The sequence below is a fragment of the Camelus bactrianus genome, chromosome 7 (genome assembly GCF_048773025.1).
Source record: "Camelus bactrianus isolate YW-2024 breed Bactrian camel chromosome 7, ASM4877302v1, whole genome shotgun sequence".
NCBI lineage: Eukaryota > Metazoa > Chordata > Mammalia > Artiodactyla > Camelidae > Camelus > Camelus bactrianus.
Window position 1 is genome coordinate 61,090,943 of NC_133545.1, and position 27,022 is coordinate 61,117,964.

The 27,022-nt window shown below is 39.8% G+C and overlaps 1 protein-coding gene and 1 long non-coding RNA gene across 10 annotated transcripts in view; one reads left to right on the forward strand and one right to left on the reverse strand.

The window, feature by feature from the left end:
• COL1A2 (collagen type I alpha 2 chain) overlaps positions 1-6,747 on the reverse strand; it is a 35,214-nt gene extending 28,467 nt beyond the window's left edge. Inside the window, exons 1-6 of the mRNA XM_010972601.3 lie at positions 6,438-6,747; positions 3,900-3,910; positions 3,265-3,279; positions 2,585-2,620; positions 1,358-1,450; positions 56-103 (exon numbers count right to left, since the gene is read on the reverse strand). Coding sequence (XP_010970903.1) covers positions 56-103; positions 1,358-1,450; positions 2,585-2,620; positions 3,265-3,279; positions 3,900-3,910; positions 6,438-6,507 — 273 coding nt within the window. The 5' untranslated portion in view covers positions 6,508-6,747. The remainder of the gene's footprint in view (positions 1-55; positions 104-1,357; positions 1,451-2,584; positions 2,621-3,264; positions 3,280-3,899; positions 3,911-6,437) is intronic.
• LOC105082918 (uncharacterized) overlaps positions 1-27,022 on the forward strand; it is a 456,837-nt gene that overhangs the window by 151,379 nt on the left and 278,436 nt on the right. The window lies entirely within an intron of this gene.

Genomic DNA, 27,022 nt, shown 5'->3' on the forward strand with positions numbered 1-27,022 from the left:
AAATAAGTTCTCCATTCAGTAATCTTTTGGCTAAGATAAAAGAAGATAAGCATACCATTGGTCCAGGACCAACTCCTTTTCCATCAAACTGAGCAGCAAAGTTCTAGATGGAAGAAAAAAATACATATATATATAATTACCAGCTGTGTAGTTCATTTTCTCATACTTCTAAAAATTTTTCTGTTGTTGTTTAAAAGGTAGTAATATTTTTGACAATTATTAGTTTAGAGCTAAATTTGTAAAAATTCAGGAGAAATACAAGTTTAGAATTTAGTCCACACCTAATTTGAAATAGGGAGCTTCCTTACCTTATTTTTGAACCTTTTCCTGCCTTGTTAACCTTCTCACTCAAATCCCCACCCCCTTCCTGTACACTGAGGAAGGCAGCTTTCTAAACTTTGAAAGTCAGTGAGGGTCCCTGATAAATTAAGCAGTGATCAAGAACTTTGCCTTTCTACCTGTTGCCCTCCTCCAGAACTCCACAAAATGACTGAAGCCTTTTTCTTGCTGGAGTTTCAAAAAGGATATAAAGAGTTTTCAAGTTTAGAAGAAAATTAAATTAAAATGCCCCTTGGAAGATTAAACTTTTAAAAAATAGTTCAGAGTAATAGCTTTACTGTTAAAGATCTCTCTTATAGTGGTACATCTATTAAAGAAGGTGCTTTTTAATGCACTCAGTAGATAAGCAATCATAATAAGATCTTTGGGGAAGAAAGGTCTTATTTTACTGGCGTACAGTTGGGTATTAGAATCAAGCTTCTGATTCATAGTGCTAACCAATTAAGCAAATATGTTTTCCTTCCTGCAGTGAGGCCATTTGGCACTCATACCATTGTTAAAGACATAAAGCTAAAAGGAGATATTAATGAAAAAGGGAAATGTACTTTTCTCAAATTAGTTTCAAGCAAATTAAACCAAAAACTGCTTTGAATGTTGGTTCAGAAGACTTCAAGCCAAAGAGAATAAAAAGAGTAGGATGTTTGTGAAATTGCTTAAGATCAGGGATTTCATTTATAATTCAATCTAATCAAACTCTTTAATAATGCAACACCTTTTATTTGTGCCCTACTGATAAAAGATATTAAATCCCCAAATTAAATAATGGTTGTGAGGGCTGCAGCTACCCTCAGTGAACACAAAGACCTGTCCTGTAATTGACAAGGGCTCACAGAGAGATCCGGCGAAGCAGAATCTCAAATGAAGAAACCAAAGAAATGAAATAAAATACTATACAAATATCTAAATAGCAGACTCTACCTTAAAAGCACTAAAAATAAATTCCACAATGGGTCTTCTTCCAACAGAGGTATGAGAAACTGAAGTTAGCTAAAAGTTAGCAAGACTTAAGAAACCTTACCCCGCCGAGACCAGGGGGGCCAGGGGGACCAGGTGGACCAGGAGGGCCTGGAATACCATCATCACCATCTCTGCCTGGTGGGCCTGGTGGACCCTGTTATGTGAAAAGTGAGTTAGGTCAGGGTTAGACAGACTCCTTAGAAACCTATACTTCAAAAAAGAGATCTCCAAATACATGTTGTAAGATCAGTTGGTCAGAATGTGCAAGAGGTGTGAAGATTTAAAATGCCATATTTGTCACTACTGATATGGGTCTATTTTAGAAGGAGGTTTAGTAACTGATGTCCAAAGAAGACACAGACAGGGTACTTCCTCCTGGAAGAGGAATATCTCAGTCATTGAATATTAATTCATAATGTAGGTCCACTATTCAAATAAAGATAAAAATTATAGCTAAAATTTATAGCTGTAAATTCATATTGTTAATAGTACACAGTTATGTACTACTATGTATATTGGTTGTCAGTTTCTGACTGTGATGGACTTACTCTATTGTTATGTTATGTGTGAAAAGTAGATTAATCAATATGATAATTAATAGTCATTTTATCACAGGGTAGAAAATCCTGTAGCTTTCCTACCATTAACACTATTTATGTTGTTAAAGTCATTTACTGACATAATCCTACCTCTAATAGATTGCTTGAGTGGGATACATTTAAGTCTGCACTTCTCGATAGATATAAGGTATAGATATTTATACAGAGGTGAAAGTGTCGTATAACGAAAAACCATAAGGTTACACATGCCCCCACTGGCATAGCAGAGAGATCTAAGGATATTGTGCATAAAATGTAAGCCTTATTGTACATTTATGAATTTAGACAGAAACATACTGTTGATTGCTGTTTCATTATTATTCCCAGCCTACATAGAGACCTTACGTCAAAAGCAAACAAAACATGTTAAAAAGAGAAAGACCATTTGGTGGTAGGTAGATAGATACACTGGGCAGGGCAACTAAAAACAAAGAAAGATAGACTTGTTACACAAAGAATATGGCTATCTGTAATAGTCCTGCTTTTTTAAAGGATAATCTCGACCTAAAAAGAACATTGATTATATATAATAATGCTCATTCACTTCTTCTGTAAGGCATCATCTGCTTAAAAGGTAGGCAATTATCTGGATACATAATATTCTTATAAATTGTCAGTCTCCTGTAGTTTCTAATATGTAGCTATTTAAATATGGGCAAAAGCCCTTTAATAGTTCAAAAATTACAAACCCTTTCTCCACGTGGTCCTCTATCTCCAGTTGGGCCCTAGAAGGAAGATACAAACAGCATAATAATAAACGTCTAGGCAATTTCCAGTGAATGAGCAAAGCATTCTTGATAATGATTAGTTGGTAAGACTGATCTAACCCTAATGTTATTAGATAGTAGCTATAAAAATGGCATAATACAATAGATAGAAGTGTTTTGTTTTTATTATTATTACATGTAATTTTTTAAAACTGAGAGATTGGAGGCTATACTCTCCAGCATTAGGCCAATGTTATAATCACTATTTTTAGAAAGATGATTTCTATGGATAAAATTATCATTTTGTAACATCAATAACAGCATATTTATATAGTCAAAGCCACTTAAAATAAACTTCTGTTTACTACCTATAATTAGCATAATACTCATTCCATCTCCAGAATAAAAACAAGTCTTTTTCCCTTTAGTATGTAAATCACCAGTTGTATAACATAAGTATAATTAGAGATGATTCCGGAAGATAATAAAGCTTTGTTATCTTAAGCATCAAAGCTACTTTATGTTATGGTTTAGCTAATGCATATTCATGTGGGCAAAATCTTGACAAAGTGTTTTCCTTCTGCAGTCTACTAATAAATTTAGTTAAATGGTAAGTTATCTCTGATCATTTAAGGTATTATGGAGAAGTATTCGACTCTTACCTTTCTTGCAGTTGCCTAGAAAAGAATAAATAAAAGATTATTATGGGGAAAATTGTACATGTATATTTAAAGATGGCTCCCATTTCCATGTAGTATACAAACATACCTACAGAGTATATATATTGTGCATTACTATTATCTTAATATCTTAAAGTATAACTTTAAATTTTACCAAAAAATTAAATAAAATATATACAGAACCCAAATATATACTTATCTGTAATTATGCCTCCAATTCAATTCACGAGCTAAGAATTTATTCATAATACTCTTGCAAATGATTCTGAGGGGGTGACAAGATTCTCTAGCTCGGTGAAGCCTTCTGCTTCATAGTAGCTGATGCTAAAACTCAAGCTTCCCCTGGATTATTTACTCTCTTTTCTTATGGGTGTTCTTTTTAGGGTGGTCTTATTCAGTAGTCCCACCCCTTTTGGAAATTGGGGTGGATACTTTCTAAGGCAGCCAGAAAGGTTTGACTACCATTACTTTTGATGATTTTTTTTTTTTTTTTTTTTTTGGGAAATTCAGTTTGGTCAATACCAATGTAGCTTCCCTTTCCTTCCTCAGAGAAGACATTACTTTGGTTATGGCAATAAAAGTCTGAAATAACAAATTTTAAAAATAATTTTACTTACCTCTTGTAAAGCTGTAGAGGAAAGGGGAAAGAAAGAAATAATTATTAATATTATTTCATTGATCACTAGCAGTGATTAACAAATGGGTGTATTAGTCTATAAAATTGACTTACCTAATTAAAGGACAAATTGTATTTTTCATTAAGAATATTCTAATGACTTGGAAATTATGCAGGTCAGAATTATGGCAGGGATCAGCAGGGTGATTTGTTTTCAATATTAATATGTAAATATATTTTGAATTAAATTGTTAATTATTTACTATTTTATAAATGCTGTGAAATATTAATGTGTCTAAAGGATATTTCTAATGCTTGGTGATTAAGCTGGTAAATTGCACAGGTGAATTACTGAATGTAAGCAAAACCAGTGGATTGATGAGGAAATAATTTATAGTTTAGATAACTTTTGATATATAAAAATTTGAAAAGGGAAAAATTCAGTAAGTACATTACCTAAAGTAGACTTTGCTTTCTATAAAACATTAAAGTTACTTAGTACTTCACTGAGTTTGTACCATTCTTAATGTCCTTTTTCAAAAGGTCTAATTTGCAAATTAGTCACTATGGAAATGAATTCATTTGGACATCTAAAATTTTGCTTTAAATAGTTTCACTTAAGTTAGGTAAGGTCGTTTTACCAATATGTATCACTTTTGTCCCCAGGAAAGAATTGCTCTGTGTAAATGGAAAAACTGTGGATTAAAGATCTAGGAAAAAATAAAATAAAGTAATATCCTCCCCCTTTGCCATAATTGCTGTAAGTCCTTAAAGACTGAATTCCTCTCCTACGGTATAAAAATTATAGGTTAACACGGGATGTAAGTGTGGCCAAGCTGGCAACAAGATGAATCACCCCCTAAAAATTGCTTTAATTAGGTGGCCAAGAAGTGTGTCATTTGGAGGGAGAACATCTGTTTCAACAGTCACAATTCAGGAGGGTGGACCACATCCAGCATTGACATTTAAGGGCAATTTATGAGAATTACTTTTAAATTAGGAAAATGATATGTTTACTTCATTGTGTCCATCAGTAGGAAAAATAATTATACCTGGATTTGATTAACGGAAGTCCTTATGATTTTGGAAATTTGCCTTTTGATTATTCAGACTGAGCCATTTTGAACAATGTGTTTGGTAACTTTTATTCCAGACTGTGGTTGGTTGTTGATCAGAAGGTGAATTGCCCTTCGTACCTTCAAACTTCCATAGGTCTATTTTCATCTTTTCTCTAGGAGCCAACTCTTTTCCCCCTACTCTCAGATCTCATAAAAAATGAACTTGGTAATGTGAATTTGTTCAATGTAATTATTCCTCAGTGTTTACAGTGTGTATACTAAAAGTGGATGAAGGGAGAAAGCACACACATGCAGATACATCAGTGATGATGCAATGGTAGACACCGTGGCATGTGGGTGGAGCAAACGTTTTGGAGTGTTGGGTGTGGCCAGACACCCCTCTTACTCCCTCTAGTCAGTATCTTTGTCTAGTAATTAGGCCGCCATTTTCAAGACAAAAACGGACTGATTTTCTTCTTTCTCTCTCGACAAGAAGTCTGGTCATAAAACCTACCGCTGGAAAGCAGGTTTGGAGCCCATCTAATCTCTATCCTGCATTTTAGAAAAGGCTCAGTTTGACTGGCCCAAGGTCACATGATAAATTAGTGCCAAAGTCATGGGAAAAACCTAGGTCTCGTTGAATGTCAGATCAGTGTTGAAATTTCCCAACTTTCTGTATTCAGAATGTCTGACTGCCGTTGGGAGCATGTTAAAGAAGTAACTCTGAGGCTCAACACGAGGCAGAGCAGATTTTAGCTAAATAATGTTACCATTTCCATGACCAGATAAAGAATTGAGAAGTTAATTTTACTTTTCGGAATGTATCCATTTTCCTTCCCAGAATACTCTGATTAGCTATTGGGAATGGCTTCAATGAGATATGCAGATCATTCTGTTTAAACCTGTAGAGTCTTTTTAATGGGGATTCCATTAACCCTAAGGCCTGGTCCCCTGTGCTTTCATTGACCTCCCTCCAGAGGGCGCCTCGTGGTCATCATCATCCAGACTCGTTTTACAACGCCCAGAAGAGAAAAGCCTTTAGGGGGTGAATTTTTTTATTACTAAATTAAAGGGCTTTCTAGAGCAGGCCTCAAGTTTCACAAGACTGGCATCAGTGCAGATATGGGACCTTTGTGTAGTCCTTGCCTGCCTTCATCACATCTATTAATATCTCATCCTTAGGGAAAAGACTTTATGCTCCCCTGGAGCTTCACTAATGGGAGGATCCAGATCAAGTTAACGGTCTCACTCTTGAGTTAAGGGAAAAAAGTTCCCTAACTTTTGGCGAGAGTCAAGCCTTTTTTGTTTTCATTTCTTAAGTATTTCCCATGTTTCTCATTAATGCCAGCGTCTCTCCACATGCCTGAGAGCCTTCCCTCCAAGCTGTAACTAGAACTTTGTTCAAGTTTTCCTTTCAGACCAGGCTGCCCACCCATCTAACCTCTTTCCCAGACTGCCCCAAACAAGCTGAAGGCACTTACATTGGCATGTTGCTAGGCACGAAGTTACTGCAAGCAGCAACAAAGTCCGCGTATCCACAAAGCTGAGCATGTCTACCACTTAGACATGCAGACTCCTTGTGTCGCAGAGCCCCTGGGTCACCGGCGGAGGTATCACCTGGCGGGCGCAGGCATGCAGTCGTGGCCAGTACCTCCAACTCAGCCGAAACCTCCTGCCGCCTTGGTGCTAAAATAATAAAGCCCGGATCTGCCCTATTTATATGGCCAAAGTTTCGCTGGCCCGAGGGTGCCTCCAAAAGCGCTTCCACCAATGGGAGGGCTGGGGCTGGGGGCCCGGGCAGCCACAGCTGGGAGGAGACTGCGGGGGCGCAGAGGAGGGAGCGAAGGGGGGAGGGACGTGGCCACGGGGCTGGCTTCTTAAATTGGTTCCATTCTTTTTGAGGACGTGGACACTTTTGAGGCTTTCAAGGGGAAACTCTGACTCGCTGTCTGCATACCTCCGCCCTCCCCATCCCCCCGGTCCCCGCCCGCCCTTTCCAAGTTTGGAAACACTTTTGGACACGTGGGAGAGCTCTGCTGACAACGACGTGGGCAGAGTTTGCAGATCTCGGGGCAGCCGGGCAGCTGGAGAGGGTACAGGAGCCCAGAGATCAAAGCAGGAGCTGTCCAGCCCTGCCTACCTTGTGCCCTGCGGGCTACTGGCAGGATGGAGGGCCCGGCGGCCCGGAGGGGGCAGGGGACTAGAGAGAGAGGATCCGACAGCGTGGCGCAGCCGGAGGCTGCACTCCCTCCGCCCCCTCTACCCCGCCCCCCGCCCATTTTTTCTCCAGCTTTAGGGAGTGTGTGAGCCCACTTTTTCAGCAGTAACGCTCCCTCTCTCTTCTGGCTCCAGGAGAGGGCAAGAGGGGGGTTCTATCTGTGGAAGGTTGGAGTCCGAGAACGCCTACTTTGGGGAGGATGGGAAGGGGAGCCGGCTTGGGGCGGCGCTCCATCCAGCCCCAGGGAGGATGTGCTTTGTGCACTCCTGGCTAGGCCAAACCATCGGGGAAATTCTGCGACCTCCTCGCTTCTCTCTGCTGAGGCTGATTCTAAACCAAGGCTCTGGGGATTATATGGCCCTGCGAAGTGACTGCAGCTGACTGACCTGGACACCTCTCTTACTCGGCCTGTCTCTCCTTTCCGAGGTTGCGGTGGAAAATCTGCCCCTTCCCCTTCTCCGCAGATTCCTTGTCTGGATATTACCAGCTCCATCCTGAGCCTGGACTCAGATAAGCCTCAGCAACTCTCCCAATCCTTCTTGCACTCGCTGCCCATTCACTGACCCCACTCTTAACAGGCAACGTCCAAGCACCTCCCAGCTCTCTCCACACACACCTTGGGGGAAAACGCTTAGCCCAACCAAGGCTAATTCGAGTTTGGGATACAGGCAGTCTTCCCCAGGGAACACCTCAAGCAGAGCTCCCTCCAACATGGATGTTTACTCTCTCCCCAACACCCAACGTCCTTCTCCTGTTGCAGACCCTTCCCACTCTCTGCTCCCCCAGGGAAAAGAGGAGCTGGAACCTTGACCCTGGGGCATTGGAAGTGAGAATCCAGAGATCCTGAGAATCCAGATTACTGTACAGTAAACTGCAGTGGATGGCGATGGCCGTCTCCCCCAGCCCTCTTGAGATGTCATTCCAGGCCCTGAGGAAAGGCCATGGTCTAGGGGTGCTCCTCTGCTTGTCCAGCACGCCCGATGGGCAGCCATTCTCTTCCAGAAGTCAAGGCAAAAGGAGCGTCTTGAGGTCAATCTCATCTCCACCACACAGAAATGAGTGGGCTGTAGTTCCCTGTTAAGCTTTTTTCCTTTCTTTTCCCCTGTCTCTTCCCATCTTTTTTTTTTTTTTTAAAACCCCTGTACTTTAAGGAAGAATTTCTGCTTAAGTTAACTCTATCAGCAGCTGCCATAAACCGAAGGGATTGCATATTCTTAAACTGGTTGCTTCCTCTAAACTTACGAACAAACAAACAAACAAACAAAGTTAATGGAAGTAAAAGAGAACAACCGAAAACTATAATAAACTCTTCTTCTATTCTAATTAAGAGCATTGACTTGGGAGATAACTTCGGAAGATTTTTAAAAAATAATTTGGAGTGAAGGAATTGGAAGGAGTGTCTGGTCAGTTCTTCGAGGGTGTTGGCCAGGAGGAATCTACAGTCAAACCTGGTAGTCTAAACTGTAGGACATATTGGGAAATGTGATTATAATTTCCCTTTTAGCATAACAAAATGCTCAGCTAGTTTTTGAGAATTAGAGACATTTAAGCACATATTTCTAAACTAAAGGAAAAATATCTCTGCAGAGTAAACTGATAACTGGAAAAGCATTCCTGGAAACTGATGCAAATACCAAATGCTGCTGGGCTCCCTCCCTGCTGATGTGGCAGGGTTTGAAGCTGGCAGTCGTCAGCTTTTGGTGGGAGGCCCTGAATCTAGAGGAAACAATGAAAATGGAGAAAACTTAAGGAGAAGTTTTCTTTTTTAAGTGGGAAACAGACTTTAGTTTTAGCAGTTCTTACACATTATTTTGACTCTCTCTTTCTCTTACTTGTCACTTAGTGGGGAAGTTAGTTAAATGTGTTTTTGGAGGAGTTCTTTAAGGCTTACATTTAGATCTCTGTTAAATATTTTGTGCCTCCAAACAGAAGTTTTGTGAGTGGATGGGGGTGGGGCTTGGTAGAGAGCTGGCCCAAAGCCTAAACTGACTGTTCTAGTGATAACTGTGATGATGTGTGTGAGTGTAAGGGAAGCCTCGGTGACTGCATGTCGGTCCATGAGTAGGAGGAAAAGGAGTAAGGAAGCAGAGTAGGGTAGAAGTTGAGAGTGGAGAGTGGAAGAAGAGAGGCAGAGATCAAGGATCTCTACATTTTGCTGTTAGACAGTTAACAACTGGGTTCCTATTTCTAAATAATTCTCTGTTGAAAAAAAGATGATCACTTCATCTCCCTGCAACCCACAGATTACCAACTGGGCCACACCTTAAAGTATGGCAAGAGAAGGGTTGAGAACCCTACTGGTAATAAAAATGCAGACCAACCTAAGACCATGCCATTTTATGCTTTAATTCCTCCTTTTTCTTTGATCAGAGTAAGCATCTGACTGACATCTCCTTTCAAACATTTTGAGGATCCACTCTGTGGAAAGCACCAATACTACACCATCTTATTCTAGTTCTAGTTGTTTTTTTGTTTGCCAGGAAGGTATTAGCTGATAATTAAGGTGGTAGCTGAAAAGATCTGAGGGCTGATTTCTCTCTGTGAGATTTGTTTGGAAGGCATGGAGATTCCTACCCTGCATCGTATCAGTTGGGTTATTCAGTTCTCGCTGATTATTTAAATAAGACCAGATGAATATTCACTTAATTATTTGTTGGTGTGCCAGCTACTGTACTAGTTGGTGGGTATATAACATGGCCATTACCCTCAGGGAGCATGTAGTAATCTTCCAGTTAGTTAATGTGACATCATGGCTACCTATTATGTAGTGTGTTAAGTACTTTGCTAGGAATTTTACATAAATTATCTCAAACCTACAAAAGTCATTATCTAAATCTTGGTGGGGTATACTTTATGATTCCCAAGTTTATAAGTTAAAAAACAATGAGGCTTAGAGAGGTGAGATGACTTGTCTAAAGCTTCCTAGATGTGCTAGAATGGGTCAAATCCATATCTGGGTTTCGGTCTGTTGCTTGTTGCATATTTTCAAAATGTGTTGTACTTCTAATATCTATCACAATGATAATTGATTGTTTAAAGGAGTTAATTGTTCGTTGACTGGCTTCATGTGAATGTGAAGTCTTTAATGGCAGAGACAATGCCGATTTTATTCACACTTCCAACCCTATATCCTAGTAGAGTGCCTGCTGAGTAGTAGATGCTCAACAAATATTTACTCCATGAACAAAGAGTGATTTGGCATGACATAACTGGAGAACATGAGACTTCAAAGCAAATTCTGTTTGTTTTCTTCACTGATGGTTACCATTTAACCCACACATTTAAATTTTTCTTTTCATTGATAGGTAAGAGTGACAATCAACACAAGAAATTTACTTGAATAATACATAAATATATTTTAACGAAATCACCTGACAGTAGTACCTAATTATTCCTTCACATCTCATGAAAATTTTATTTTATTGTCAAATTTATGAAGGACAAAGTGATTGAAAAAAAGCTAATTTTATTAATTATAAAGTCACAAAATTTTAGAGTTGGAAGACAATTTAGATATCAGCCAAATCATAATCATAATTACAGTGTGTGAAATCAGGAATTGCTTTTATACCATATTTATGATGTCTGGCAAATGTCCGGGACACAGCAGGTGTTCAGTAAGTTTTATTGCATGAATTAATACATATTATAAATGAGAAAACATGCCTAAAGAAGTTATGGGACTGGCTAGCTTATGGTAGACCTGTAACCAGGGGTCTCCTGATTCCTAGTCTCCTGCTCTTTTCTTTAAATTAAAATAACATCCAGCATGTGTCTGAAATACTTTGCAATGTTTAGCCTTTTCAACAGTCTCAAGATTAGTTATTATCTTCCAGAAGGTAAATTGAGGCTCAACAAAGTTAAAGGTATCCTCCAGATCAGTGGTTCTCAGAGTGTGGTCCCTGGACTAATAATACTAGCATCACCTTCAAACTTGTTAGAAATACAAAATGCATGCCCATCTCAGACCAACTAAATCAGAAACTCGGGATGTGGGTTAGCAACAGTCTGTGCTTTAACAGCCCTCCAGGTGATGTAGTATTGAGGAAGAATGTGACTGTAACGGTCAAGCTTGAATTGGATAGACCTAAATCTGATATCACAGAGAACAGATGTGATCATGACAGGATAGAAAAGTGGGAAAGTCCAGTTAAAAAAATGTTAACTCCTTTTCTCTATTCTTCACTCCAGAGAGCCCCCTCTACAGCCATATTTGCTCTCTAATATATCTGTTGACTTAGAATGCTTCTTTTCTTGATTCTCCTTGGTTCAAGAGGATGGATAGCTGAACATCCTGAAAGGCTGTTAATTGTTCTTTAGTCCCAGTATTTGTAACATCAAAGGAAGACTGTTTCTATCCTTTTTTTTTCTGATCAAAACTATATTTAAGGCTATGTTGGTAATATAATATTTACAATGGAAAAACGTGTGTTAAGGAATATACCTTAACTCTTTAAGAAAGCTGAGTGTGATTGGCTGAATGGTTAGAAGTTGGTGCTGATGAAGTCTGATTTATAGCCTCAGTTCCTCTAAGGACCAATTAACTTCTCCCTGTTACAGTACCTTGGAATTCACCACTGTGGGGGTGTAATTCCCTGGATAATTAAATAGTTTAGGTGAGGTAGAAAAGATTCATGATTTACTGCAAATCCACTACTCATTCTAGAAAATGCCCCGCAAAGCCCAGGTGATGTTTTGAAATACCTATTTCTATATTGACATCATAGACATACGCTTCTATCCCCTATAGTTCCCGTGTCACATTGTGATTCTTGAATTAAAATGGCATGCCAGACCCTTAAAAAATAAACTTCCCTTATGAAGCACCCAAGAGAGTAAGTAAGAGAATAAATAGATCTTCCTATCTAGAGCTTCAAAATGTGCAAGATGCTGGCCTAAAACAATCACAGAAGTCACTATTTTTGCCTATGAGTCCCTGCTGGCTTTTCTGCTAGGATGCTTGTTGTACAACTGTGGCCACTTAGGTACAACTGCAGACTAGTCCTACCCAGACTCTGGAAGCAGGCCCTGACCTTGTGGAAGATGAATTGAAGAAGCTCCAGTTCTAGCTTTTTTTTTTTTTTTTTTTTTTGACTACCATTCAGGGGATTTGACCCTGTGGCACTCTTCCTCTACCTGGGCTTCATATATCTGAAATCCAGTCTATGTTTTAAGTGCATCCTTATAACGTATCTCTTGTCTTCTTGCCCTTGAGTTCCTCTTTTGATAATGTGCTTGTTTCCTCTCTGATTGGCTTTATTCACTCATTCATTTGTTCATTCACTCAACAAACCTCCTGTCTATGAAAGATACAGTGTTGGAAACTGGGCCTGAGACACGATCTTGGCAACCCCGCCTTTTCTGACACCCTGGAGACTAGGGTCCTGCCCCTAAATTTCAGCGCCATATCTCCATGTTCATGTCTGTCACTGTCGCAGACCTGCCTGCCTGGATCTGCCTCCCCAGGGCTCCATATTCCAGCACTTGCTGCAACACCTGCATCCCTGTTTTCAGGCCTCGCTGACAGCCCTTCTGGCTTGGCCCAGCACCTACTAGTTATCTCCGCGCTTTCTCTGCTTCTGACGTCCAGCTGTTGCCTGCGGCTGAGTCCATTTCTGCTGTGCCTGCTCCCAATCTCCACTTTTCTTCCTCAGAATCTCCATCTGAGAGAAGAGGGTGGGTTTTACCAGGTCCTCTAGCCACATCGTGTTTTGGATTGTATCCTCAGTAATCAGTGGTGGAGTTGCAGTTGTGTGCCAGGTGCAGATGCAGGGACAGAGGGATAAGACACAGATTCCAGTCTCAGGAGACATCACAAATACAGGAGATCCTCCCCAGCTGTGAGGGAATGGAGATATTTCAGTTTGAGGTACTTAAGATTTTAGGGGGAAAATAAGGTCATAGAGGGACTAAAGGCAAGTCCTTATACATCTTTGTATCACCTCTAAAGTACAACCATCAAGACAGCATGCTAAATGAAGGGAGTAGCAGTGACATTTTTCACTTCTTAAATTACTAATAATGGTTATGGTACAACTGCTTTCCATTTACCATTTCTTGCTCAATAGAAATTTCTCAGGGTCTTTCTCCCCTGCCATTTCAATGAAATGCCCATAAATTTGCTTTGCTTTGCTAAAGATAATAAGCATATGAAAGGATTTTTTCCCCCTGTATCTGGTTCTCCATCCAAATATGTAATGCCTTTCTGATTGCATGATTTCGAATTGTTGACTCCTGCATCCCCGGTCCCAGAGATAACTCCCGAAAGCACATGGCATCAGGCCCCTCTTACACAAATATCCCTTCTCTCCTTCCTTGCAGCTGCAGGAGTGCCATTTTAAGGTCCTGGTTTATGTCTCCTCAGATTCCCTTATTTCCTAAAGCCTCAAGGCAAAAACCTCTGTTCCCACCATGCCATCTGCTTTACTTTACTTTTTTATTCCCAACACCCAATTTTTTGTTTTTCTAATTATCCCCAACAGGAATGTCTCATAATTCTTATATACTGGAACTAAAATTCTTGTGTTTGGGAAAAAGTATATGAAACTAAATCTGCATATACCAAAATCCCTTGTTTACTAACACTTGAAATAGAGGCCATTCACTAATGGGAAGAGATTACTTTATCTTACTGGAAAAAATAGGCATTAGCTCATTAAAACAAAGATGTTTTGCATTTATTCAATGAACAATGTATTGACAAGGTCTAAGGGAGTCTGCAAGGAGGATCAAAGAACACGAAGCGACTGATTCTGCTTGGGAAGGTTGAGTGGGGAAAGAGAACGTTGAAACTGACTCTTGCAGGAATTCACCAGGCAGAAAAGAAAGGAAACCACTTTCCAGGGAGATGGCACAACATCATGTATAGAGGCGGGTGACATTTATCTTAACTTGTACTTAAAAAATAATTAATGTTACAACAATTATTATTAATAGGGTTAAACACCACATGGTATGCTACAGTGTTTAGTGGACAGAGGTCAGGGATGCTGCTAAACATCCCACAACACACAGGATAGATTTTATAGCACGTAATCATCCACCTCAAATGTCAACATTGCCTCTGCTCTGTAAGTCCCAGGAGAACTGGGACCTCACTTGTCTTATTCACCCCTGTGTCAACAGGACCTAGCATGGCGTGAGGCAGAGTTGGTACTCTTTAACATGTGTTGAGTGAATGGAGGCATGAAAAGGGAGGGAAAATGCATGTTCAAAGTTAGAAGTTAGGGTATAATTAAATAGCAATAGGCAAAAAAGGCTATCAATAAGATAAAGAGAAACTAGAAAGGGCATCTTGTGTCATCTTAAGGAGTCTTCCTTTAACGTGTAGTCCATGGAGAACCACTGCACGGAGGCTTTTGAGTGAGAGATGTGTGCCGTCTGGTTTATATTTCAGTGGGATAACCGTGTACCAGGGGAAAGAGCCTAGAAGCTGGGCAGACACATGGAAAGGCTTCGTAACAGTGCCTGGATGACGAAAGTCTAACCTAAGGCTGAAGCAGTGAAGATAAGTCGAAGAGGGCTTAAGAGGTACTTAAGACTTAGAGTTGATAGGACTTGGTGATTAATTAAATAGAGAAAATGGAGAAGTTTCTGCTTTGGGCTGCTGATTGGGCATTGGTATCATTACTTGATATGGAGGAAGATAGGAGGAGAAGCCGGATTTTTGTGCATGTGTGTATGTGTACGAGCTTGTCTTTGTATATTCATTTAGACATTAACTTATGTTATCAGTATACTCAACAGACTTTTGATTAACCAATTTTCCAGGCACTAAGGATATCAAGATAATAATTCCAGTTTTTAAGAAGCTGACATATATTCGTAGCAGCACTAGTCACAATAGCCAAAAGGTGGAAACAACCCAAATGTCCACCAGTGGGTGATTGGATAAACAAAATGTGGTATATCCATACAATGGAATTGTGTTCAGCCATAGAAAGGAATGAAGTGTTGATATATGCTTCAACACAGATGACCCTCAGAACGATTATGCTAAGTGAAGGAAGCCAGACACAAAAGGTCATGTAATATATGATCATATTTATTTGAGATATCCAGAATTGGTAAATCCATAGAGACAGAAAACATACTAGTGGTGGCCAGGAGGAAGGGGCAATGGAGAATGACTTCTTAATGGGTACGGAGTATCCTCTGGTGATGATGAAAATGTTCTGGAACTATATAGCAGTTATGGTTGCGTAACACTGTGGACGTACTAACTGAATTTTACATCTTATGGTAGTTAATTTTAAGTTATGCAAATTTCACCTCAATAATGTTTTTTTTTTTTAAAAAGGAAGCTCACAGTTTCATGAGAAAGACTAGTAAAAAAGTATATGGCCAATCAATGTGAACCATCCATAATTGTCTGAAATAATACAAAATGTTCTTCAAGCTGAAGAACTATACACAAAAAGCCTCAGCAGCTATGAAAGGCCATGGCAGGAGTGGGGAGCAAGAAGGGACGTCAGAGACCATCTGTTCTATCTTTATAGTCCTGATTGCTGCACTTCAGGTGAGGCATAATGGGGTTATCCCAGAGACGTAAAGTGGTTCCATCCATGTCTTGTGACCAGTCAATGACAAAGGTCTGGAACAGTACAGTTCACCAGTTCTTGGAACTTCAATCTTTCTCTTCTATAGGCTTCATCTCCAAAGTATTCGTGGAAAGTAAAGTCAGAGAATGATAGTGATAATTCGAAGAATTACAAAATAAAAACAATAATTGTTTGAAAAAGAATAATGGAAACTTATGACACAACTTAAATTGAATGGCCTTTAATGTTTCAGACAAATTTCCCAAAGAACACTAAAGAATCTCCACTACTTAAGTTGTTTTTAAAAACGAAGAGTGGGCTAAAAGACATACTGTAGTGAACAATAAGGAATTGTCAGTCAGAGTGGTCACACAATTAACTGTAGGTATTTTCTTAATGTAAAATGACTATATTTACACCCTTACTTTCTATACATCTTTTTAAAAATAAAATATTGTGTCATGTATGTTTACAATACCTTCCAAATACATTAATGAAGAACTGGAATCACTTAATAGTCAGGATAGCTTTATCCCTCAGTATTGGAAGAAATATTACTTAACCTACCTCAAGTGAATCATTTATCCATTCATTCAGCAAACATGCACTGAGGAGAATAGCATGCCTTCAAGTTGCTCATCAGCTTAGTGGGGATGTGTGGGAGAGAAACAAAACAATGTGATAGAGGTCTTAATGTGGGAAAACAGAAATGAGGTGTCTAACTGCATAAGACTAGTAAGGTGAAACCACCTTAGAGGAGGTGATGAGTCTTAATGAGTTAGGGTTTGTTAGTTTGGTACTGCATGAAATAAACAGGAATACACAAGCTTATAGCAGCATGGTCCAATCAAGTTACTCACCCATTTATTAAATAGTAATTTTATGCCTACTGTGTCTCAGGCACTGTGACAGACTTTGATAATCCAAGATGAGAGAGTTCCTGCTTTGTGATCTTATAGACCAGCAGAAAAGACAGGCATAAACATGTCTGCACAATAAACTGTAATGACTCCCCCGGCAGGAAATATGTGGGGTGCTATGGGAATACATGACAGGGGCCCTGAATTAGCCACAGGACACAGGGAAGGAGTCTGATGAAATGACAAACTTAGAACTAGAATGGGGTCTTAGTCAGCTTGGACTGCCATAACAAAATGCTATGACTGGGGATTTTAAAAACAGACATTTATTTCTCATAGTTCTGGAGGCTGGGAAGTCTAAAATCAAGGTGCCTCCGCATTTGATTCCTAGTGAAAAACCCTCTTCCTGGCTCACAGATGGCTACCTTCTTGTTGTGTCCTCACATGGAAGAGGAAGAGAGAGAGCTCTGGTTTCTCTTCCTCTTCTTGAAAGGACACTAATCCTTTCATGGTGGCCTCGCCCTCAAGACCTCATCTAAACATAATTACCTCCCCAAATACCATCACATTGGGGGTTAGGGTTTCAACATTTGAATTTCAGGATGGGAACACAAGCTAAAAGCCCATAACCAGTGGGTACTACTTAACCAAAAGAAGGAAAATGGGTGAGGTAGGGTTGAGTACATAGAGGGCTGTTCCAGGTTAGCCAGAGGACAATCAGCGAGGGCCTTGAAAGGCATCTTTAGGAATCTATCCTAGCAGCAGTGAGAAGCCACTGAAAAGTGTTAAACCCTAGCCCAAATATTAACCGTAATCCTCACTCTAATGCTAACCTTGATCAGATTTTGTTTAGAAAAATAACTCTGTCTGTGGTCTGTGACTGTAACACAACCCTTTAAGAGACACTTCCAAATGAGAGATGAGTGGTTGTGGGGCCTGGGGTGATAACATTAGGTGTGAGGAGAATTAGGTGGATTTGGGATGAGAAAATTGGGAAAGGATATGACTACCAGGTTTCTGCCTTGTTGTGGTAACATTTCTGAGACAGAGAACCCTGGAAGAAGAGTGGATTGAGCTTGTGGAAATGATGAATTCCTTTTCAGGCATGTTGTGTTTGAAATACCTGAGTTTCCCTAAGGCAAAACATGCAGGCTGCTTATGGTAGAGATCAGAAGAAAAGTGGAGAAGTAAGCAGTCTCCATGTCATGGAGGACAAAGGTATGTCTTGGAGGGAATGGAGAATCATTGAGGGATTCTCAGTAGAGCGCTTTTTTGTTTTAGAACAATTATTCTGGCAATGGGAAGGATGGATCATAGGTAGCTGATCTTGGAGGCAGGCAGTTAATGAGCATCTGTATCACCTAACGTGGTGATTGGTTGGATAGGAGAAGGAAGAGAAGAATCATATTTCAAGGACAGGTTCATAGAATTTGTTGAGAGAATATCAGGATTAAGGGAAGAATTGTGAATGATTCCTAAATGAAACCAAGTGGATGATGATTTCATTAACAGAGGTGGAGAAAGCTGGGGGAAAGGCAGACTTGTGAATTTGAACTTAGATTTGCAAGAAGTGTCTGTGAGATGGTGCAGTATATCCATCTGCTGCTGAGTAGCTGGCAACAGCTATCGGTTTCTGTGACATCACCATTGGTGGTCTTATTAATACTGACTTATTTCAGTTTCCCTCTGTAACTTCTTTCTTCCTCTTGGTCTGTAAAAATGAGACTTCTCTCTGTACACTGTTTCTCTAAGGAGACCTTTTAACAAGGCGATAACTAAATATCATCACTCTAATGTAAGCACTACCACTAAAGGGTGACTCTTGTTCTGTGACCCCAACATGACCCCAACATTAGTCATATATATATATATATATATATATATATATATATATATATATATATATACACACACACAACTAATTCTGGATATTTCTATTTGGATATTTTTTCATTTTCTCAATTCAACATACTCACATCTAAGCTTTCCAAAGTTCTTCCAAATGTACAGAATCTGTATAATTTTTCCTTAATCTCTTTGTGCATGAATGTTCTTTTAGTCATACACGTCTTAAACTTCAGGATCATCCCTGATTCTTCCATAGTTTTCATTCTCCAAATCCAGCCCATCATAAATTTTTTTTCTTTTAAGGTGCTACTTGTTTCAGTCTTTCTTATATTGCTATTTCTGATGTTCTAGTTGATAAAAAGGAAAGAAAAACATCAAGACCCTACTGCGTGCCAAGTAATCAAAGGTGCTGAGGGTAGTACCACTGGAGAGACAAATATGTAAACCAGCAAATACCGTTTAATATGGTATGGAATCATTGTGTAGTGCAATGTATAGTGGAGGCCCTGCTGATTAATTCAAACTGTGAAAATCAAGAAAACATTTACAAGAGAAGAAAAACTCTAGCTGAGTCTTGAAAATGAATAGGAATGGCATGGTAGAGAAAGAGGTAGAGGTGGGGGCAGAGCATGAACAAGAGTGCTGAAGCTTAGGAAAGGTGTGGCATGTTGAAGCCACCTTCCATAGTTAGCACAGCTAGAATACAAATTATGCAGCAGAAAGTGGCTGGAAATAAGTATAAAGAGGGAGCAGATCAATCATGCTAAATAAGGAATGCACCACACTACACCCAGATTGCTGTCCCAACTTTCAAGCTGCTTTTGTTGCCTCTAGTCTCTCCTCCATGTGACTAGCAAGAATTTATTTTATATGGTATTTAGAATGAACTTTCAAAGTGTTGTCATCTAAAGGATCCACTTACCCATCACACAACCCCTTGAGGTGGTAGCAAGCTCAAATTAATCACTTTCTCAGTATCAACAAAGCCATGTTTAGATCCTAGATCTTCTGTATCAAATTGTCAAATGCTTGCCATTCGTCTATGCATTTTGTGGTTTTTCTGCCAAATTATCTTTTATACAAAGCTATGATAATCATTCTACTGCTCAGCAACTTTCATTAGCTCCCTCTTATCATATACCAGCGAGAAGAGCCTCTTTGCTTGATGTTTTCAAGGGTCTCCATAATTTGGAATCATCCTACATATTTTATCTGATTTTCTACTGTTCAAGAAAATTAGCCTTTGTACTTTGGTTTTCTATTGGTGCCTAACAAACTAGCCCCAAAATGAGTGGCTTGAAACAATAAATTCTTGATTTATGGACCAGGAATCCAAGCAGGGTTTAGCTGGATGATTATTCTGTCTTACTTTTTTATCAACTGAGGTCACTCAGGGTTCAGCTGGCAGCTGGTCTGGTCCAAAGGGTCCAAGATGGCTTTGTTCTTGTATCTATTGCCTTCATAGAGATGACTGAAAGGCTGGGCTCAGCTGGGTCTGTTGGCAGAAATGCCTCCGTGGGGCATCTCTAGCACAGCAGTCAGTTTTCTTATTTGGCTCCCACAGAGAGAGTTCTAAGAGACTAAAGCAGAAGCTGCTAGACTTCTTCTGTCTTAGCCATGGAAATTATGCAGTGTCACTTCCACTATGTTCTATAATCATGAAGAGAGCCTCAGTGCCAACTGAGGTTCAAGAGGATGGGATTACACAAGAGTATGATTACCTGGAAGCACAGTTTATTAGGGAGTAACCTTTGGAGACTAATAAACATATTTAGCTTCAGTCAAATTCTCACCAATCATGCACACACCATGCTTATTCTTGTCTCTGGACCTTTTACCCATGTTGATCTTCCCAACAGATTCCATTCCATCACTCCTTTGACTTACCTTAAGCCTGCCCATCTTTCTAGGATTGTTCCAGTCTCATCTTAAACGTTTTGAATTTCTGAATTTCTCTAAATACTCTTGCTTTCAAAAAATCTTCTCTATGTTTAAAATACAGCAGTGTTTATAATCTGGCAGTAGGAGTAGAAAGGAAGAGACTGTTAGAGGTTATTTGGGTGGAAGACTCAACAGGGCTACGTACCTGTTTGAATGTTCTGGGCTAGGGGTAGGAACCAGAGATGATGATGTAGCTTTGAACCTCGATCGGTGAGAGGATTGAGCTACTATTTACAGAATTACAAAACACCAGATGAGCAGTGGGTTTGGGAGAAAAGATTAATTCCCTTTTGAACATGTTACTTTGGAGGTGTAGTGGAAGAGCCAGATGAAGGAGTCTTGTAAACAATAAGGGAAAGGAATGGTGATTGGGAGAGAAGTCAGAATTAGAGAGATCTCCTCGGAACATCCTGGTGAGGAGGTGCTGGTTGAAGTCATGGGGCTGAAGGGGCTTGCCAGATGTGGATTTGTGGAGATGGCAAACGAAACAGCCAAGGGCAGATGTGGGGGAATTTTTGCAGCAAAAAGAATATGAGGATCTGAGAAAGAACAAAGAGATAGAAAGAGACCTGAGAGAGTGCAGAGCTCCTTAATCCAAAAGAAGGTGAGGATGGTCAAGTATTAAGGCTGAAAAAACGTGTTTAAGAAGCAGGAGATAAGAGCACTGAACTTTATGATTAAGAGATCACTGACCACTGATCTAGAAATTGTTTGGAGGAAAGCTAGACTGTATAAGTGGGCCGTGGGATTAGGAAGAAGGAGTAGTGAGAGCAGACTGGCCACTTTTTCAGGTTTAGTAATAAAGGAAAAATAGGCTGTCCTCTGCAGTAGAATTACAAATGGATCTCTTAATGATGACTGTTCTTCTCTAATGGCAGTCATTAAGTGGGAGAGTGTGTGTGTGTGTGTGTGTGTGTGTGTGTGTACGTACGTATGTACTATGTAGCAGTATTTTCCAAGCCAGCTCCATATTAAAATCACTAGAGGGCCAATTACACTTTTAAAGCCCCAAACCAGACTTAACTGACTGAAAATTTTTAGAGGTGGGTCCTAGGCAGGTTAAAAAAAAAAAAAAGCTCACAGACTTAAGGGTTTTGGTATATCCAGGGACCTTGGGTTTTACAAAATAGTTGAACCTTCATGGGGGTAGGGCTAGAATGGAGTTAAGTTTTAAAACGGAGTATTGCAAAATGAAAACTAGAGTAAGAATTCAAGATACAAAAAAGTAAACATAGAAGACAATTAAATATCTAAACTGAAGGCAAGCATTTTTGTAACAACTGAAGAGGTCGTATACTTCAGATAGTTTTTTTGTTTTTTTTGCCTCAGCAAGCAACGTGGACAGTTTTATGAAAGTCTATCATCAGAATTCCAAGCCATTTTCCTTTTTCTCTTTTTTTAAAACTGTGCTGGAGGAGGGTAAAAAGAATGTGGTTTGTGAGGCCAGTTAAAGCTCAGGAATTATTTCAAACCAAACACTTTTTCTAACTATTTGAAGTCTGGATATTGGGGGCAGGGCAGCAAGGAAAACTTTGTGGAGCCATTTGTCATTTCCTGGGAGGTGCCCTGTCCTTAACCCTTAAGGGAACCATATTTGAATATACATATTTCTGGGATTTGACCAAGAGCAGGTCCAGCCCTAGATGTTTTCTTTCCGTATTTCAGATTGGCGTTTTCCTAACCTATACCTCAGGGGAAAGGAGTGGCTTTCCTCGAAAAAGAAGTAAATAACAGTGCCATTTGGGGATGTCAGTGAGAGCAACACTGTTGAAGGCCTCTTTTTCAAACTTTCAAGCTTTCCTGCGACAATCCAAAACATAGACACAAACAGTGTCACACTTTATTAATCTTATTTAGATATGAATTAATTCACAGTGTTGTGTTGTGTGTATATTTTCAAAGGAAAATATTTATCAGAACAGGAGTATCTGGCTTTTGTTTTGAGCTAGCATGTCAGGAAAGGGTTACAGAAGCCTGTCTCTTCTTGATGTATAACAGCTGGTAAGAAAGCACAGCCTCTCCCTCACACTCTGCTCAGTTGTGTAAGTAACTCAGGGGCTATCACCATCCCCCACTGCCTTGCTTCACTTAGTCAAATTCCTTGCAAAAGTTAAAATCCAGCGGTAAGAGAAGGAAGCGACTTTAGTATTGGGAGGACTAAGGATGGGACTGTTGTAGTTAAAAAGGAGGTTTGAAATGCAACAACTGGTATGCAGTCTCCAAGATTCATGGTTGGAGTGTTGTTCCTGAAAAGGAATAATTCAGGATGAGGAGCAGTCTTGGTCTTATTGAGAGCCTGAGCTAGAATTGGAAGCCCCAAACCAAAAATCACAATCAAGTCCGAAAGCCCGGCATCTTCAATTATGTGAACACTACTTGGCAGCTTTTTGCTGTATGCAACTTACAGTAGATAACAACTTCCATTGTCCCTCTAATCAGTGTCTTAGCAGAACTGAGCTTGCTCGCTGCAAATAAACAGGGACACAAAGATGAAGTGTCCACAAAATGGCACACCCTTGGGTCAGCATAATAACCACTTAGGTTGTGGAGAAATCCACATGATTCATGAAGTCCTTAACTAAACACATTAAGGAACTATATATTACATTTTCTCCGAATCAGAGTAGTGCTTTAAATAGCAATCAGGAAGGAGAGGTCGACATGTTAGTCCCGGAATGGCGTCTCTCTCTGTGTCTTCCTGTCTCTCTGTCTGTCTTGCTCTCTCTCCTGAAGATAAAGTGTCCGTGGGTAACCCTCATCTTTTGAGTAAAATTAAGTCCCCAAGGGAGTAAAAGCAACTCATTTTTTCATTTAAATCCAAGGATAGCCTGGGTAGGTCCAGCACACTGAAATGCTCATGTGGAAGTGACAGAACTGACTTAAAAGATAGGAGTTGGGGAGAAAGAGACAGAGAGAGGAGAGAGAGAGAGGGAGAGAGAAAGAATGAGAGGGAGAGAGAATGAAAGTTTTATAAACTCATACATTCTACTACAAGAAAGGACGGCTGGTTTCTGGGATGCAGGCTGAGGGCAGATGCCCTCTGTGGGGGTGCCTGTGTTGCGCCACGCTGGCCTTTCTGGAAGGGAGGGCCGCGGGGCCACAGCTGGGCTGGGCTCCAGCTGCTTAGCTATGTGGCACTGCTGCTATTGTGGAACAAAATTCTTTCCTCATTACACATCTCTCTTCTCAATTTAATAGAAAGTACAGTTCTTGGACTTCTTTTTGTAAACTTGAAGGAAATCAGAAAAGAAAAGCTTATTTTCTCCTCACTTAACAAGGGACTATTTGCTGAATGGGTAGCTTGAAGCTGCTTTATATTAAATTAACTCTAAGAACACAAAGAAAAGAAACAGAAATTTGATCAATTCTATAGGATGAATATTCAGGCAAGATCCATAATTTAGCAGTGGGGAGGTCTGTTAGGGCTGATTGGCTCTTTTTTAATGGACTCTAATTCTGTGCCAATTTGCTTTAAATGGGTTGTGTGAACTTAACAATCAGTCTAATATTGTTCGTAATCATATATGTTAAGGGAAGCTTATGGAGCTGGAATTATTAATCTTTTTTGGCAAATTATTAAAATCCTGGCAGAAGCAGAAATGAGACGGGGTAAGATGCTCTTTCAGCCTCATTTCTTTTATCCATGAATTGGGGATATTATTTTCTCCGCCTACATACATAAAATGATGAACAGAGCCATTATTTGTGAATTCACCAATTGCTCTTGAAAATCAAACGGCAAGGATTTGCATAGTATAAATCAGAGGTTCTCATCCGGGGTGGGGAAGTTGGAGGAAAAGGAGTGGTGATCACCTAGGTTTTTAACTTGAAGAAGACTGTAGCCTGATTTGAGGACACCAGTTCATCATCTTTCCCCTCGGTTTTAGTTTCTGAAGCTTCTAATCTCTGGTTAATATGGTGCCAAATAAGAGAATTTTGCATGATCAATTATCATTGAGTTGGCACTCTTACGTCTTTAACAGCTTGGGTAATTCAGGCCAAAACAAGATCAAAAGCAAAAATAAACCCTGTTTTTGCCAAAAGCCAAGCTAAAAAAAAAAAAAGATTAAAAAAAAAAAGGACTTGTAGCCCAAATTCTCTAGAGCACTACTGCCGTGCCAGCCTAGCCCAGTGATTTCTGAAGTGCGGATCCTAAGCTGGTAGAATCAGAAGCACTTAGGAAACCTGTCAGAAATAGAGACTCTGGGCCTTTTCCCCAGACCTTCTGAAACAGAGCCTCTAGGAGTGGAGCCCAGCAATCTGTGCTTTAGCAAACCTCTAGGTGATTCTGGCCCACACTCAAGTTTGACAACCACCGCTCTCATCTAATCCTGTTGACCATTTGGTTACATCACTTGTTTGAAAAATTACAATGATAGTTATCACTCAGGCCCTACTTCTCTCTTCTTTTAATCCCTCCTTCACGTTGTCACTAATTATCTTCCTAAAGCACTGTTTTAATCATATCATTCCTTCTCTCAAAATGTCTCAGGGATCCTATTACCTACTGCATATGTTCCTACAGATATTGTAGCTAAATGGGGTCTTCATTATCAAATCCAACCAACTAGTTTTACAAAGGAAACTATTCTGGGGCAGGGAAGTAGAGTGGGGCAGCCCGGGCAAATCTGGTGATGAATCCTGGACATCAAATCAGCATATTTATATCTGATTAAAATATGCCTGAAGGCAGCTTTGGAGAGGGGAGGGAGGTGCCAGGAAGGGGAAACATGCAAACCAGGGTGTGTGTTTAGAAGGAGCAGGAACTCTCAGATCTGAGCTTACTGCTTTTTGTTATTTGGGGTTGAAAAAGCAGACCCCTTTTTAACTTGCTTGGAACTAGCTCATGGGGTGTCCTCCTTTGCTAGGGCTGCTATAATAAAGTGCCACAAACTGGGTGGCTTAACCAACAGAAATTGACTGTCTCCCATTCTGGAGGCTAGAAATCGGTGTCCAAGGTGTTAGCAGGTTTGATTCTGAGGACTGGGAGGGAAGGATCTGTTCCGTGCCTCTGTTTTTGGCTTGTAGATGGCTGTCTTCTCCCTGTGTCTTCGTATCACCTTCCCTCTGTGTGTGTCTGTCCAAGTCTCCCCCTTTTATAAAGACACCAGTCATACTGGATTAGAGCTCACCTTAATGACCTCCTTTAACTTGATTTTCTCTTTAGAAACCCTATCTTCAAATAAAGTCACATTCTGACGTACTGAGGGCTTGGAGTCAACATACGAATTTGGGGTGGTTACTACTTTCTCCTTTGTGCTTGGATGAATCAGTCCAGTGATCGTAAAAGGAGGAGTGTGAAGGAGGCTGGTGTGTGGGACAGTTGCTATTCAGAACAAATTTTAAAAAAAATTCCCACCTAGAAAACAACTCAAATGTTAACTAATTCTAGAAATGAAGAATGCTAACACTGGAGTTTCATTTAGAGAACATCTGGTGTGACGTCATTGTCTTGACGGAAGAGCCCACTGTTGGAAAGAGCTTTGCCCGCAGTCGCAAGTCAGATCAGGCTTCTGATTTCAACTCCAGTGCTTTTAAATTGCTGCATCCCTAAGAGGTGAGGTGACTGGTCCAAGGTCATGGCAGAGCTGGGACCGCCAGACTCAGTTCTTCTTCCAGGACTCTGTGCCCTTTGTGGCCAGGGCATCCCGCTGAGGGGTTAGATGTACTGCTGAACACTACACACTATGTATCACTTGTATGCTTAACTTTCCAAAGTCATCTTGCCACCTGAGACAACTGTATTACTGTGAGCTGTTGACTGTTTCAGCTTCCTTCTGTCAAAATGTATTTCCCCCTCATTTTTACTGTACAGTATTTGCTTGACTTCATAATATTTCTCGTTTGTTAGAACTCTTGTAATAATTGGTACAGCAGGAAAAAAAGACTGACTTGATAAGTCATTTCTAGTTAAAAGTCATCCATTTCCTGCGAATTGTCAGAGAGAAAGAAAATGGATGCAGACAGCTTTTTGTCTTTTAAGACATGCAGCTGCAGAGAAAGAAAGAGTTGCTGATCAGCTTCTGCCCTTGAAAAAAAGTAGGAAAAAGCCTCATTAATTTAGACAGTTGTGAGTTTGTGATTATATAAATACATGGAATAATATTAATAAGATCACAAGGGGAAAGATTAATTGGAAGAAAAGATTTTTTAAGTGTACAAGGAGCAAGCAGGTGAAGAAGTGATTCTCTCTTGTTAGCCATTCTACCTCTAGCATCTCCTGTAGTTGTTTGCAAATGACACATGCTAAGTTCGTGTGGAAAGAATGAATGAATAAATGAATAAAATAGTACACTTACAGTATAATCAGACATTGGCAATACTTGGGCTGGCGCCTGGATATGATAATCTAATTGCGAATCTTGCTTCGTTATTTATTAAATTTGAATCTTGATGAAGCAGTTCTCAGTCTAGTTTTAATTACCATAGATTCTTTAAAGCAATAAACCTGAATTTCATTAAAAGAATTATATTACCCAAACTTCATTAATTCACACTCCTCTTTTCCTTTATTTAGTATGGCATGGTGAAGTCTAATTTTATTGAAATGACCCAGAGGGAAGTAAGTGATACCAAATAGGAGAGAACAAAACTGATTAATGAAAAACTTCAATGTTTACCAGAATCCTTGTCTCTCTTTATGAAAGTCAACCTCACCT